The 13,768-nt window shown below is 46.5% G+C and overlaps 1 protein-coding gene across 1 annotated transcript in view; it reads left to right on the top strand.

The window, feature by feature from the left end:
- Positions 1–13,768, top strand: part of dnah5 (dynein, axonemal, heavy chain 5) — a 457,249-nt gene that overhangs the window by 109,019 nt on the left and 334,462 nt on the right. Inside the window, 1 exon segment of the mRNA XM_070880791.1 lies at positions 1,747–1,918. Within this exon segment, the coding sequence (XP_070736892.1) occupies positions 1,747–1,918 (172 nt within the window).

Raw genomic sequence — 13,768 nt, 5'->3', positions numbered from 1 at the left:
TTTTGAGGATGTAACTCGTCGAGTGGACAAGGGAGAATCAGTGGATGTGGTGTATTTGGACTTTCAAAAGACTTTTGACAAGGTCCCACACAAGAGATTGGTGTGCAAAATTAAAGCACATGGTATTGGGGGTAATGTACTGACATGGATAGAGAGCTGGTTGGCAGACAAGAAACAGAGAGTCGGGATAAACGGGTCCTTTTCAGAATGGCAGGCAGTGACTAGTGGGGTGCCGCAGGGCTCAGTGCTGGGACCCAAACTCTTTACAATATACATTAATGATTTTGATGAAGGAATTGAGTGTAATATCTCCAAGTTTGCAGATGACTCTAAGCTGGGTGACGGTGTGAGCTGTGAGGAGGATGCTGAGAGGCTGCAGGGTGATTTGGACAGGTTAAGTGAGTGGGCAAATGCATGGCAGATGCAGCATAATGTGGATAAATGTGAGGTTATCCACTTTGGTGGAAAAAATACGAAGGCAGAATATTATCTGAATGGCGGCAGATTAGGAAAAGGGGAGGTGCAACGAAACCTGGGTGTCATGGTACATCAGTCATTGACAGTTGGCATGCAGGTACAGTAGGCGGTGAAGAAGGAAAATAGTATGTTAGCCTTCATAGCTAGAGGATTTGAGTATAGGAGCAGGGAGGTCTTACTGCAGTTGTACAGGGCCTTAGCGAGGCCTCACCTGGAATATTGTGTTCAGTTTTGGTCTCCTAACCTTAGGAAGGACGTTCTTGCTATTGAGGGAGTGCAGCAAAGGTTCACCAGAATGATTCCCGGGATGGCTGGACTGACATATGAGGAGAGACTGGATCAACTGGGCCTCTATTCACTGGAGTTGAGAAGGATGAGAGAGGATCTCATAGAAACATATAAAATTCTGACGGGACAGGACAGGTTAGATGCAGGAAGAATGTTCCCGATGTTGGGGAAGCCCAGAACCAGGGGACACAGTCTAAGGATAAGGGGTAGGCCATTTAGGACTGAGATGAGGAGAAACTTCTTCACTCAGAGAGTTGTTAACTTGTGGAATTCCCTACCGCAGAGAGGTGTTGATGTCAGTTCATTGGATATATTCAAGAGGGAGTTAGATATGGCCCTTACGGCTAAAAGGATCAAGGGGTATGGAGAGAAAGCAGGAAAGGGGTACTGAGGTGAATGACCAGCCATGATCATATTGAATGGTGGTGCAGGCTCGCAGGGCCGAATGGCCTACTCCTGCACCTATTTTCTATGTTTCTATATGATTGGCATAAGTTTCTTTATTGTAATGTACTGTTGTCTATCTACAAACATACTTGAGCATTCCAAGAAAATTGAAATGAAATACTGATCTCTTAGTTCATCACCACAATTTGTTATTACACATTTTTTAAAAACTTAAACCAAATCTACCTTTTCCCCCCGATTGTTTGTCACCATGAGGATTTGAAAACTCTTTATTGCTAAATTTTACAATCAAACTTACAGATTGAATTTGAAATGAAAATTTAGATCTGATTTTTATCACCTCACTGCTTATAATTAACCTAACTTGTGATCTAAACAAAGATTTCTTTGCATGTCAGTGACTCTCCTGTTACAATATAAATTAATTCCAATTTCTTATCATTGAGCCTCTAAAAAGCATCTTGTTTTGCCTGTTGATTTTATGGTTTGTTCATCTCACTTGCTTAACTGTAATAGTGCAACCTATCTTTACTTTTAAAGCTAAATTATGCTTTCCTTTCCATATACCTTTAGATGACTTTATCAGAAAACAAAAGAGTAAGATCAAAAATTCAAAGTTCCTTTGAGCAACTGATGGGTCCTCATTCAGCCAAAGTGGATAATGCAATACAGCCAGGTTTGACTTCTCTCAACTGGACCTCTCTGAACATCGACAAATACCTGAACAGGATTTCCGAAGCTTTAGGTGAGTTTATTTTGTGTTTGTAACACACACATAACTAATAAATAAAAGTGTGGGCAGATTTTTTAAGTGTGCTCTATGTGGCAAAATTGTAAGCTCCTTTATAAAGACCAGGTTTATGATTTTGTTTCAGTGCATAGAGGAAGTCTTATCCAAGCCAATTCAGTGGTGGAGGGCATCTCTTCACAATGTGCACCGATCTATCAGAGAAAAGTAGGCCTCTATAGAGTTGCAGAATCCCTTCATCATGGTTACCCGCAACAGACCATCAAATTAATCTGACCATAATTGCATCTTAGAGTTGAGACTCGCAAACCTACATATTAATAGTACCAGCATTCATAATAGATATTTGACTGTTTACAAAAGTGTCATCTGCACTGCATGTGCCATTAATGTTGCTGTGTACTTAACAGGAGACTTCAGCATAGAAAACCAGTACTACATCACATCACTCATGAGAGATTACATTGCATGTTTAACTCTTCCATATAGTCAGTCCACTTTTCATTATATGCACAAGGAGTCAAGTAACTGTTCAATCTGTTACTGCTGCTATCTCAGCCTCCATTTCAAAGCAGACCCCTAGGGCCTGTTATACCATACAACGCAATTTGCTGGTCAACTGCGCTGTACCAACTGGCCTCTCATCACTTACCATCACATCTACCCCTCTGAACCAATGCTCAATTCCTTGACTATGTGTATCTCTGTGTTGGTCCCTACTTCAAGTGGAGGTGGTAACAGATAGTGCATTTTGGGTGCAGCTGGTGATTCACTGGGTTAATTTTGCTTTGTGAAGAGAGAAAATAGTAATTATGAGTACATAAGCATACTTATACATTTAGGTGCTATATTGTGTGCACTATTATGCATTTGTGCACAATCAGTATGTATGGACTCATGTGATGTATCATGCAAATCAGTAACTCTCTGATTAATATGGCACTTGCCACTCAGTCTTTTCCTCCATTGTCCATAAACTCATCTTCCAAATTATGTCTCCCAAATAAATCAGCCATATTTTCCTCATAAGGAGTGAGTGCTTTAAAGTTTGGAGATCCACCACATTTTGCATGCATGTGTTACTTTTGCTTTTAAAACAAGACCAGTGGGATTGAGATGTGGTGGGTTGACCCATGGAAATTCCTACAGCAACAATGACAACTTGTATTTATATAGCGCCTTTAACATAGTAAAACATCCCAAGACGCTTCACAGGAGTGTTAAAAGACAAAAATTTGATGCCGAGCCTCAAGAGGAGAAATTAGAGTGGAGCTTGATCAAAGAGATATGTTTTACGGAGCGTCTTAATGGAGGGGAGAGAGGCAGAGAGGTTTAGGCAGGGAATTCCAGAGCTTAGGGCCTAGGCAACACAAGACAATGGTTGAGTGATTATAATCATGGATGCTCAAGAGGACAGAATTAGAGGAGCGCAGACATCTCGGGGGTGGTTGTGGGGCTGGAGGAGATTAGAGATAGGGAGTGGTGAGTCCATGGAGGAATTTGAAAACAAGGATGAGAATTTTAAAATTGAGGCATTGTTCAACCGGGAGCCAATGTAGGTTAATGAGCACAGGGGTGATGGATAAATGGGACTGGGTGTGAGTTAGAATATGAGTTACATTACATTTTCTGTCCCTTTTAGGCATGGATTAGGCCCAAAAACTGGCAGTGTCAAGGGCCAGCGCTTTTTGCCTGCGGCTGTTGCCTGCGTCCAGGCAGCACGCAAAATACATGCTGTCTGCTCATTATGATCAGAGCGCTGATCTTAGCACTAAATGTGCTCTTGATTGTCTTAGTGCTCAATGTGGGGGAGGGGTGGGGGCAAAGCAATATCAGGTGCATTCTAATGGCCAGAAGTATTTCGCTTCGGCTTGCTGCACTACTTAAAGGAGGTGCTTTTTTGCAGAAGCACCTCATTGACAGTCTGGCTGAAGACATGGCTCAGCAACCAAGGGAGTGAGCATGAATGTCCTCCATGCTGCACTGGAGGCCTTGGTCATGCCTGTTCAAAGAAGGCGGCTGTCCTGTTACTGCAGGATGGCAGGAAGCCATCTAAGCCCACTTGCAGAAGGCTCTGGGAGAAGATAGCTAACTGGGAGATGTTAGCTATGTCTCCTGCAGCAGACTGGAAAGATCCACTGGCGAAGAAATTGAGAGCCCAGTGACCTTGAGGGCCGCTGGAAGAGCCGTGGTCGCCCTGTTCTGAGGCTGCAGGCCTGGTTGCAGGACGTGGCAGAGTTCTGTGACCATATCCTTAGTGAAATAAAGCCTCCTAATTTACTGCTGCTCGCTTAAGTGGATATAGTGTGACTTCTGAAATCTGGAAACCTCGGGACCGAGACTGTTCCTCATTCAGGGTATTTCCGGATTTTGGAACATCTGGGCTGAGGTAGGTGGGGTCGGGCAGCCGAGGTAAGGGGGCGAGGTCGAGCTGCCGAGAGCCGGGGTGAGGTCAGTTCGCCGAGATAAAGTGGGGGGGTGGTGGGGTGGGGGGCGATGGCGAGGTCAGGTTGCCGTGGTAAGGGGGCGAGAACCGGGGCGAAGTTGGGCCGGGACGAGGTCGGGCCGGGGCGAGGTCGGGCCGCCGAGGGCCAGGGTGACGTCCGGCTGCCAAGGCGGGGGAGTCGGATTGTGGAACATTTTCCGGTATCCGGACGACCCCGTCACGGATTGGCCCGGTGTCCGGATTCTGGAACATTGCGAATTTTGGAACTCAGATTTCGGATGCTCAACCTGTATAAGAGAAGTGCTCTCTGACGATGCTAGCTGGGTAAGGCCTCCTGTTGAGAGCCCTCCTGCCCCTCCTCCTCCTCTCTCTGAAAGCATCTTCTCTTCTTCACTGCCTTCGCTCCCTCTCCCAAAGATACTTTAGCACGATGTCGACTGCCAGTACAACCCCCATGACCGAGAACAAATGGTGTGAGCAGAAGCCTTTAAATGAGAATTAAGGCATTCTCCACTTGCACAACACTCCCTGTGACCTCAGCAACTTTAACCAAGGTTAGAAACCTACAAGAGTTGCAGAAAATTATATAGAGCGAGTCAAACTGAGAAACCATGTCAGCTACAATTTGTTGATGATGATCCCTTTAAATTTTGCTGCTGGAGGCATAGGACATAGGAACAGGTGTAGGCCATTCAGCCCCTCGAGCCTGTTGCGCCATTCAATGAGATCATGGCTTATCTGTGACCAAACTCCAGATAACCGCCTTTGGCTCGTATCCCTTAATACCTTTGGTTGACAAAAAGCTATCAATCTCAGATTTAAAATTAATAATTATTCTAGCATCAATTGCCGTTTGCAGAAGAGACTTCCAAATGTCACTCGTGAAAGGTCTGGCTCTAACTTTTAGACTATGCCCGCTAGTCCTAGAATCCCCAACCAGCAGAAATAGTTGGTCTGTATCCACCTTATCTGTTCCCCCTAATATCTTGAAAACTTTGATCAGATCACCCCTTAACCTTCTAAATTCAAGGGAATATAACCCTAATTTGTGTAATCTCTCTTCGTAACTTAACCCTTGAAGTCCAGGTATCATTCTGGTAAACCTATGCTGCACTCCCTCCAAGGCCAACACATCCTTCCGAAGGTGTGGTGCCTAGAACTGCTCACAGTATTCCAGGTGTGGTCTAACCAGAGTTTTGTATAGTTGCAACATAACTTCTACTCACTTGTATTCTAGTCCTCTAGATATAAAGGCCAGCATTCCATTATTCTTTTTGATTATTTTCTGTACCTGTTCATGACATTTTAATGATCAATGTATCTGGACTCTCAAGTTTCTTTGGACATTCAAAAAAAAATTCATTTATGGGGGATGTTGGCATCCCTGGCACAGCCAGCATTTATTGCCCATCTCTAATTGCCCTTGAGACGATGGTGGTGAGCTGCATCGGTGCAGCCCCTGTATACTTTATTGTAGCGCTTTGGCACAACTGAGTGGCTTGTTTGGCCATTTCAGAGGACAGTTAAGAGTCAGCCACATTGCTGTGAGTCTGGAGTCACATGTAAGCCAGAGCAGGTAAGGGTGGCAGATTTCCTTCCCTAAAGTGCATTAGTGAACCAGTTGGGTATATACGACAATCCATAGTCACCATTACTGATACTAGGTTTTTAATTCCAGATTTATTTAATTAACTGAATTTAAATTCCCCAGCTGCCATGATGGAATTTGAACTTAGTCTCCAGATCATTAGCCCAGGCCTCTGAATTACTAGTCCAGTAACATAACCACTATGCTGCCGTACCATGCATCCACTGTTTTTAGCTTTTCCCCATTTAGAAAGTACCCTATTCTATCCTATTTAGGTCCAAAGTGGATCACCTCACATTTGTTTACATTGAAATCCATTTGCCACATTTTGCCCATTCACTTAATCTATCAATATCCCTTTGTAAATATATGCTTTCATCTACACTGCCTACTGTGCTGCCTTTCTTTGTGTCATTGGCAAATTTGGATATATGACTTTCTATGCAATCATCTAATTCGTTAATAAATATTGTGCATAGTTGAGGCCCCAACACAGATCCCTGCGGGATACCACTTGTCACATTCTGCCAATTTGAGGATCTATCCATTATCGTTACATGTTGGGGCCGAAATTCAGGCACGCCAGAAAGCTGGCGCACCCACGATTTTTTACCTTTTTTTCTGCCGGGAACAATGAGGCGGCCTTCGGAACGATTATCTCGACTTTAAACTTTTTTCCCCGTTGGACCGGGAGTCGGTCATAATGGGGGTGGAATTTGGAGCGGTAAGTCCTGGTGAGGGGCGGAAGTTGGGGCGGGACTGAGTCTCCACCGCTGTCACTCAGCAGCGGAGCAGAGATGACGCAACGACCCATGTGTGTCACCACGCTCTCCCCTTCACTTAAAGGGGAGAGTGTTCGGCATTTTCAAACTTTGGCCCACGGGCCACCAGGGAAGGTTTTGGCTGGGCCAGAGGCCTGGTATCCAAGAGTGGGGGGGGGGTTGGCGGGTGGCAGGCTGCCTGTTGGCGGCCCGGACAAACCCGGGGGCAATAATTGGCCGGCCGATCGGGAAGTCGGCCAGCAAAAATATCAACATGGCGGCCGCGGCAGTGGGCCCTCCCCTGCCAAGCCGCACACAGTCAGGAGAAGGTTCACCAACAGAAAAAGCTGTTGGGGGCACCGTCCAGCGGCTCATGGATTTTTTGAACTAAGTTTTGGGGCAGATTAAAATGTAGGTGCGGGATAGCGGCGTTGCGCGTTTTGATGATGTGCTTGCAGCGGTTGGCAACAGCGGGGCAGAAGTGGGGACAGGCTGAAAAATCCCCGACCTGAATTTGGGTTGGGGCGGCCAATGGACTGCAATGCCGTGGCCACTCGATTTCGCCGCATGGCCGCCGCAAAACGGAGGTAACGGGCCTTATGCGGACCCTGAATTTCGGCCCCCCTGTCTCTCGCCACTCAGCCAATTTCCTAACCAGATCAATAATTAGCCCTCAATTCCATGGGCTTAGATAATAGTCTCTTACATGGGACTTTATCAAGTGCCTTCTGGAAGTCCATATAAATAATATCCAATAGACATTCCCCTGTCCACTATTTTAGTCACCTCGTCAAAAAATTCAATCCGGTTTGTCAGGCATGACCTACCTTTCACAAATCCATGCTGTCTCTCTCTGGTCAACTGAAAATTTTCGAGGTGTTCAGTCACCAAAGCCTTAATTATAGACTCCAGCAAATTCCGGCAACAATGTTAGCCTAACTGGTCTATAATTCTCCGGTTTCCCTCTCTCGCCATTCTTAAATAGCGGAGTGACATGCCTATTTTCCAAACGAAAGGAACGGTTCCCAAATTGAGAGAATTGGAAGATTATAGTTGGGGCATCGGCAATGTGCTCACCTACTTCCTTTAATACCCGGGATGGAAACCATCTTGGCCTGGGAATTTGTCACTCATTTGTGCCATTGTTTTCTTCTTTACTGTTATTTTACATACCTGAATTTTATCGAGTCCCCGTCCCCGATTCAATATTAGTTTCCTTGGAATTTGTGGCATGCTATCCTCTTCTGCTATTGTAAATACGCAAAGTAATTATTCAACATGTCCGCCATTTGTCATCATTGACAATATCACCGATTTCAGTTTTTAAGGGGCCAACATTGCTCCTTTTCCTAATGTAATTGTAAAAATTCTTCGTGTTGATTTTGATATTCCTTGCAAGATTCTTTTCATACTCCCTTTTTGTAGATTTTACGACCTGTTTTATGACCCTTTGCTGTTCTTTGTATTTTAACCATTCGCCAGGATCTGTTTTTGTTGCATTTTTTATACTTTTTCTTTTCGTTTTATGCTGTCCCTTACCTCTGTAGTCATCCATACCTTTTTTTTGGTAAGTAGAGCTCTTGTCCAAGAGGGATATGACCTGGTTCTGAATCATATTACATTCTTTTTTAAACATTTTCCATTGATCTTCTGTCATTTTACTCATTAACAGATTTGCCCAGTTTACTGTGGACAGTCTCTGCCTCATCCCATGGAAGTCAGCCTTACCTAAATCTAGAATCTTAATAGCTGTTTCTCATTTCTCCCTTTCAAATGCTTTGTTAAACTCGATCATGTTATGATTGCCAGTGGTAAATATTCATGCACCATTAGGTTGTTAACTAGATCTGGTTCATTAGTCATGACTAAATCTCTTGAATAAAGGATCTGACCAGATACTGTAAGCTCAAAGTAAGGTGTGACCATAGTTCTTTATTACAGGTCTCAGAGTGCCTCTCCAGCCTGTGAGGCTTACTTATGTACAGGTGCTACCAAGGGATTGTGGGATCCCTTGGGACTCCAGGGAACGAGCCATCTGGTGATTAAACATGGTATTTACAGGTTTACATATATAACAACACTCACCCCCCCCAAAGTCAATAGTGTAACTATTTACAATGTGAGTCGAACTGGGGCTTTTCTTTCCCTGGTTGATTGACTCAGTACAAATGCTGGTTTTGGTGAGTCGTTTGTTGGGCCCTCACTGGGCTGTGGTGCAGCTGGCCTGCTGGGCTGCTGGGTGTGGTGAGTCCTGCTGGGCTGCTGCGGGTGATGGGTTCTGTTTCGTGGTCAACCGCTGTGTTGGTTGCCACTTGTGTAAGTGTTGGAGGGTCTAAAAAGGTACAGTCGATTGTGGGTTGTTCTGGATAGTCCGTTTATCTGAGTTTGGTTTGGTCTAAGTGTTTCCTGCAGAGTGAGTCCATTTGAAAGTTTGACCAGAAACACCCTACTCCCCTCTTTGGCCATGACAGTGCCGGGAAGCCACTTGGGACCTTGTCCATAGTTCAACACAAATACAGGATCATTAATCTCGATTTCGCGTGACACATTTGCGAGATCATGATATGTATTCTGTTGAAACCGCCTGCTCTCTACCTGTTCATGTAGATCAAGGTGGACTAACGAGAGCCTTGTCTTAAGTGCCTTTTTCATGAGCAATTCAGCGGGGGGAACCCCAGTGAGTGAGTGGGGTCTTGTGCGGTAACTAAACAGGACTCGGGATAGGCGAGTCTGCAGTGAGCCTTCAGTTACCCTCTTCAAGCTCTGCTTGATTGTTTGCACTGCTCGCTCTGCCTGACCATTGGATACTGGTTTAAACGGGGCAGATGTGACATGTTTGATCCCATTACGGGTCATGAATTCTTTGAACTCGGCACTGGTGAAGCACGGTCCATTGTCACTCACAACGATGTCAGACAGGCCGTGCGTGGCAAACATGGCCCGCAGGCTTTCAATGTTGACAGCGGACGTGCTTGCCGACATTATCACACATTCAATCCATTTGGAGTATGCATCTACAACCACGAGCAACATTTTTGCCAAGCATGGGCCTGCATAGTCGACATGGACCCTGGACCATGGTTTGGAGGGCAAGGGCCATAAACTTAGTGGCGCCTCGCTGGGTGCATTGCTCAACTGTGAACATGTATTACATTTGTGCACGCAGGACTCTTAAGTCTGCATCAATACCGGGCCACCACACGTGGGATCTGTCTATCACTTTCATCATTACGATGCCTCGGTGGGTGCTGTGGAGGTCACGAATGAAGGTGTCGCTGCCCTTTTTTGGCACCACTACCCGATTACCCCATAGGAGACAGTCTGCCTGTATAGACATTACATCTCTGCAGCACTGGTACGGCTTTATTTCTTCCTGCATCTCTAACGGGACACTAGACGAACTCCCATGGAGCACACAGTTTTTTTACTAAAGACAGTAAGGGGTCCTGGCTTGTCCAGGTTCGAATCTGTCGGGCGGTAACAGGTGATTGCTCACTCTCGAATGCTTCCATTACCATGACTAAATCTGCGGGTAGTGCCATCTCCACCCCTGTGGTGGGCGATGGCAGCCTACTGAGAGCACCGGCACAGTTTTCTGTGCCTGGCCTGTGGCGGATGGCGTAGTTGTATGCGGACAACGTGAGCACCCATCTTTGGATGCGGGCCGATGCATTCGTATTTATCCCCTTATTTTCAGAAAAGAGGGATATAAGTGGCCAATGGTCAGTTTCCAATTCAAATTTGAGCCCAAACAGATATTGATGCATTTTCTTTACCCCATAAACACATGCTAACGCTTCTTTTTCGATCATGCTGTAGGCCCTCTCAGCCTTAGACAGACTTCTGGATGCATAAGCAAACGGTTGCAATTTCCCAAGTTCATTAGTTTGTTGCAATACACACCCGATGCCATATGACGATGCATCACATGCTAGTACCAAACTTTACATGGATCGAACAACACAAGCAATTTGTTTGAGCATAACAGTTTCCTTGCTTTCTCAAAGGCATTTTCTTAGCTTTTATCCCATGCCCATTCATCTCCTTTATGCAGTAAAGAGTGCAGTGGTTCTAACAATGTGCTAAGAACCAGTAAGAAGTTACCAAAGTAGTTCAGGAGTCCGAGAAACGACTGCAGCTCTGTCACGTTCTGTGGTCTTGGTGCGTTCTCGATTGCCTCCATCTTCAAATCGGTGGGCCTAATGCCGTCCGCCGCGATTCTTCTCCCTAGGAACTCCACTTCAGGCGCCAGGAAAACACACTTCGAGTGTTTTAGCCTGAGCCCTACACGATTAAGCCGACTAAGAACCTCCTCCAGGTTCTGCAGGTGCTCGACGGTGTCCCGACCTGTAACCAAGATGTCGTCCTGGAAGACCACGGTGCATGGGACCGACTTCAGCAAGCTTTCCATGTTCCTCTGGAATATTGCCGCGGACGATCGAATCCCAAATGGGCATCTGTTGTAAATGAAGAGATCTTTGTGCGTGTTGATGCAGCTGAGGCCCTCCGATGATTTCTCCAGCTCCTGCGTTATGTAGGCCGAGGTCAAGTCCAGCTTTGTGAACTTTTTCCTCCCGCCAGCGTCGCAAATAGGTCATCTGCCTTTGGTAGCGGGTATTGATCCTGCAGGGAGAAAGGATTGATAGTTACTTTGTAATCACCACAGATTCTGACGGTGCCGTCTCCCTTGAGGACTGGCCCACTCGTTGAATTCGATCGGCGAAATGATGCCCTCTCATTGCAGCCTGTCCAGCTCGTTCTCCACCCTCTCTCTCATCATGTACAGAACCGCTCTCGCCTTGTGATGGATGAGTCGCGCCCCCGGAATCAGGTGGATCTGCACCTTTGCTCCTTGGATCTTCTCGACTCCCGGTTCGAACAGCAAGGGGAACTTGTTTAGGACCTGGGTACATGAAGTGTCGTCGACGGACAAGAGCGCTCGGACGTCGTCCTAGTTCCAGCGTAGCATTCCCAGCCAGCTCCTGCCGAGCGTGGGCCCATCGCCCGGTAGCACCCAGAGTGGTAAATTGTGCACCGCTCCATCATAGGAGACCTTTACGCTAGCACTGCCGATTACGGGAATCAGTTCCTTTGTGTACGTTCTCAGTTTAGTACGAATGGGGGTCAGGACTGGCCTTGAGGCCTTGCTGCACCACAATTTATCGAAAGTCTTTTTGCTCATTATGGACTGGCTTGCGCCCGTGTCCAGCTCCATTGACACCGGGAGTCCATTTAATTCAACCTTCAGCATTATCGGGGGACACTTTGTGGTAAATGTGTGCACCCCATATACCTCTCCCTCCTTAATCAGAGGCTCTGGTTCGTCGTGATCCGCCATGGATCTGTCCACTGCAACATGGTGGTTTGTAGGATTAGCAGGGTTTGCAGCTCGCCTGGAGGTGTCCCATTGTTCCACAGCCCTTGCAGACATATCCTTTGAAGCAGCATGAATGGAAACTGTTATAAATGTGGACTTGTATTTACTCTGTACAGCCACCAGAGGGCTCATCCCCCGCAGTCCCAAGGGATCCCATAATCCATTGAAAGCACAGGTATTTAAGGAGGCTTCACAGGTTGGAGAGGCACTCTAGAGACCTGCAATAAAAGACTGTTACACTTTACCTTGAGCTCACAGTGTTCAGTCTGACTCTTTCTCCATACATAACAACAGGCGACGAGATACAGATAGCGAACCCAAAAATGCAGAGAACAATGGGCATCCTGGAGAAATTCTGGGAGGGAGATGATTGGGAGACTTTTGTGGAGCGACTCGACCAATAGCCAATGAGCTAGATGGGGAAGAGAGCGCTGCCAAACGAAGGGCGATCCTCCTCACTGTCTGTGGGGCACCAACGTATGGCCTCATGAAGAATCTGCTTACTCCAGTGAAACCCATGGAGAAATTGTACGACTATTTGTACGCACTGGTCCGAGAGCACTTGAACCCGAAGGAAAGCGTTCTGATGGTGAGGTACCGGTTCTACACTTACAAAAGGTCTGAAGGCCAGGAACTGGCAAGTTATGTCGCCAAGCTAAGACGCCTTGCAGGGCATTGTGAATTTGAAGGACATTTGGAGCACATGCTCAGAGACTTTTTCGTACTTGGCATTGGGCTCGAAACCATACTTCGCAAACTTTTGACTGAAGAGACCCCAACCTTGAGTAAGGCCATAGCGATAGCCCAAGCGTTCTTTGCCAACAGTGACAATACGAAGCAAATCTCTCAGCACACAAGTGCTCCGACAAGTACTGTGAACAAAGTGATGTTGCTTTCGAATCGTTAGGTACAGGGCAGGTCACACGTCCGCAGATGTCTGAGTCCACCATCAAGGGTGATGAATGCAAGGCCATTAACACCTTGCTGGCGCTGCGGGGGTGATCATCGTTTCTATTCATGCCGATTCAAAGAGTACGTTTGCAAGGGCTGTGGAACAATGGGACACCTCCAACGAGTGTGCAGGCGAGCTGCAAAGCCTGTTAAAGCTGCAAACCACCATGTTGCAGAGGAGGACAGATCCACGAAGGATCACAATGAACCAGAGCCTCAGATCGAGGAGGCAGAGGTACATGGGGTGCACACATTCACCACGAATTGTCCCCCGATAATGCTAAACGTTGAACTAAATGAACTCCCGGTGTCAATGGAGCTGGACACGCGCGCAAGCCAGTCCACCATGGGCAAAAAGACTTTAGAAAGTTAGTGGTGCAACAAGGCCTCAAGGCCAGTCTTAACTCCAGTTCGCACGAAACTAAGAACTTACACAAAAGAACTGATTTCTGTAATCGGCAGTGCTACCGTAAAGGTCTCCTACGATGGAGCACTGCACAAGCTACCACTCTGGGTGGTACTGGGCGATGGTCCCACGCTGCTCGGCAGGAGCTGGCTGGGAAAGATACGCTGGAACTGGGATGACATCCGAGCGCTATCGCCCGCTGACGACACTTCATGTGCCCAGGTCTTAAACAAATTTCCTTTGCTGTTCGAACCAGGCATCGGGAAATTCCAAGGAGCAAAAGTGCAGATCCACCTAATTCCGGAGGCGCAACCCAAC

The sequence above is a fragment of the Pristiophorus japonicus genome, chromosome 5, assembly GCF_044704955.1.
Source record: "Pristiophorus japonicus isolate sPriJap1 chromosome 5, sPriJap1.hap1, whole genome shotgun sequence".
Taxonomy (NCBI): Eukaryota; Metazoa; Chordata; class Chondrichthyes; family Pristiophoridae; genus Pristiophorus; species Pristiophorus japonicus.
Note: the sequence above shows the minus strand (reverse complement) of the source record. Positions and strands in the feature narration are given on the sequence as shown.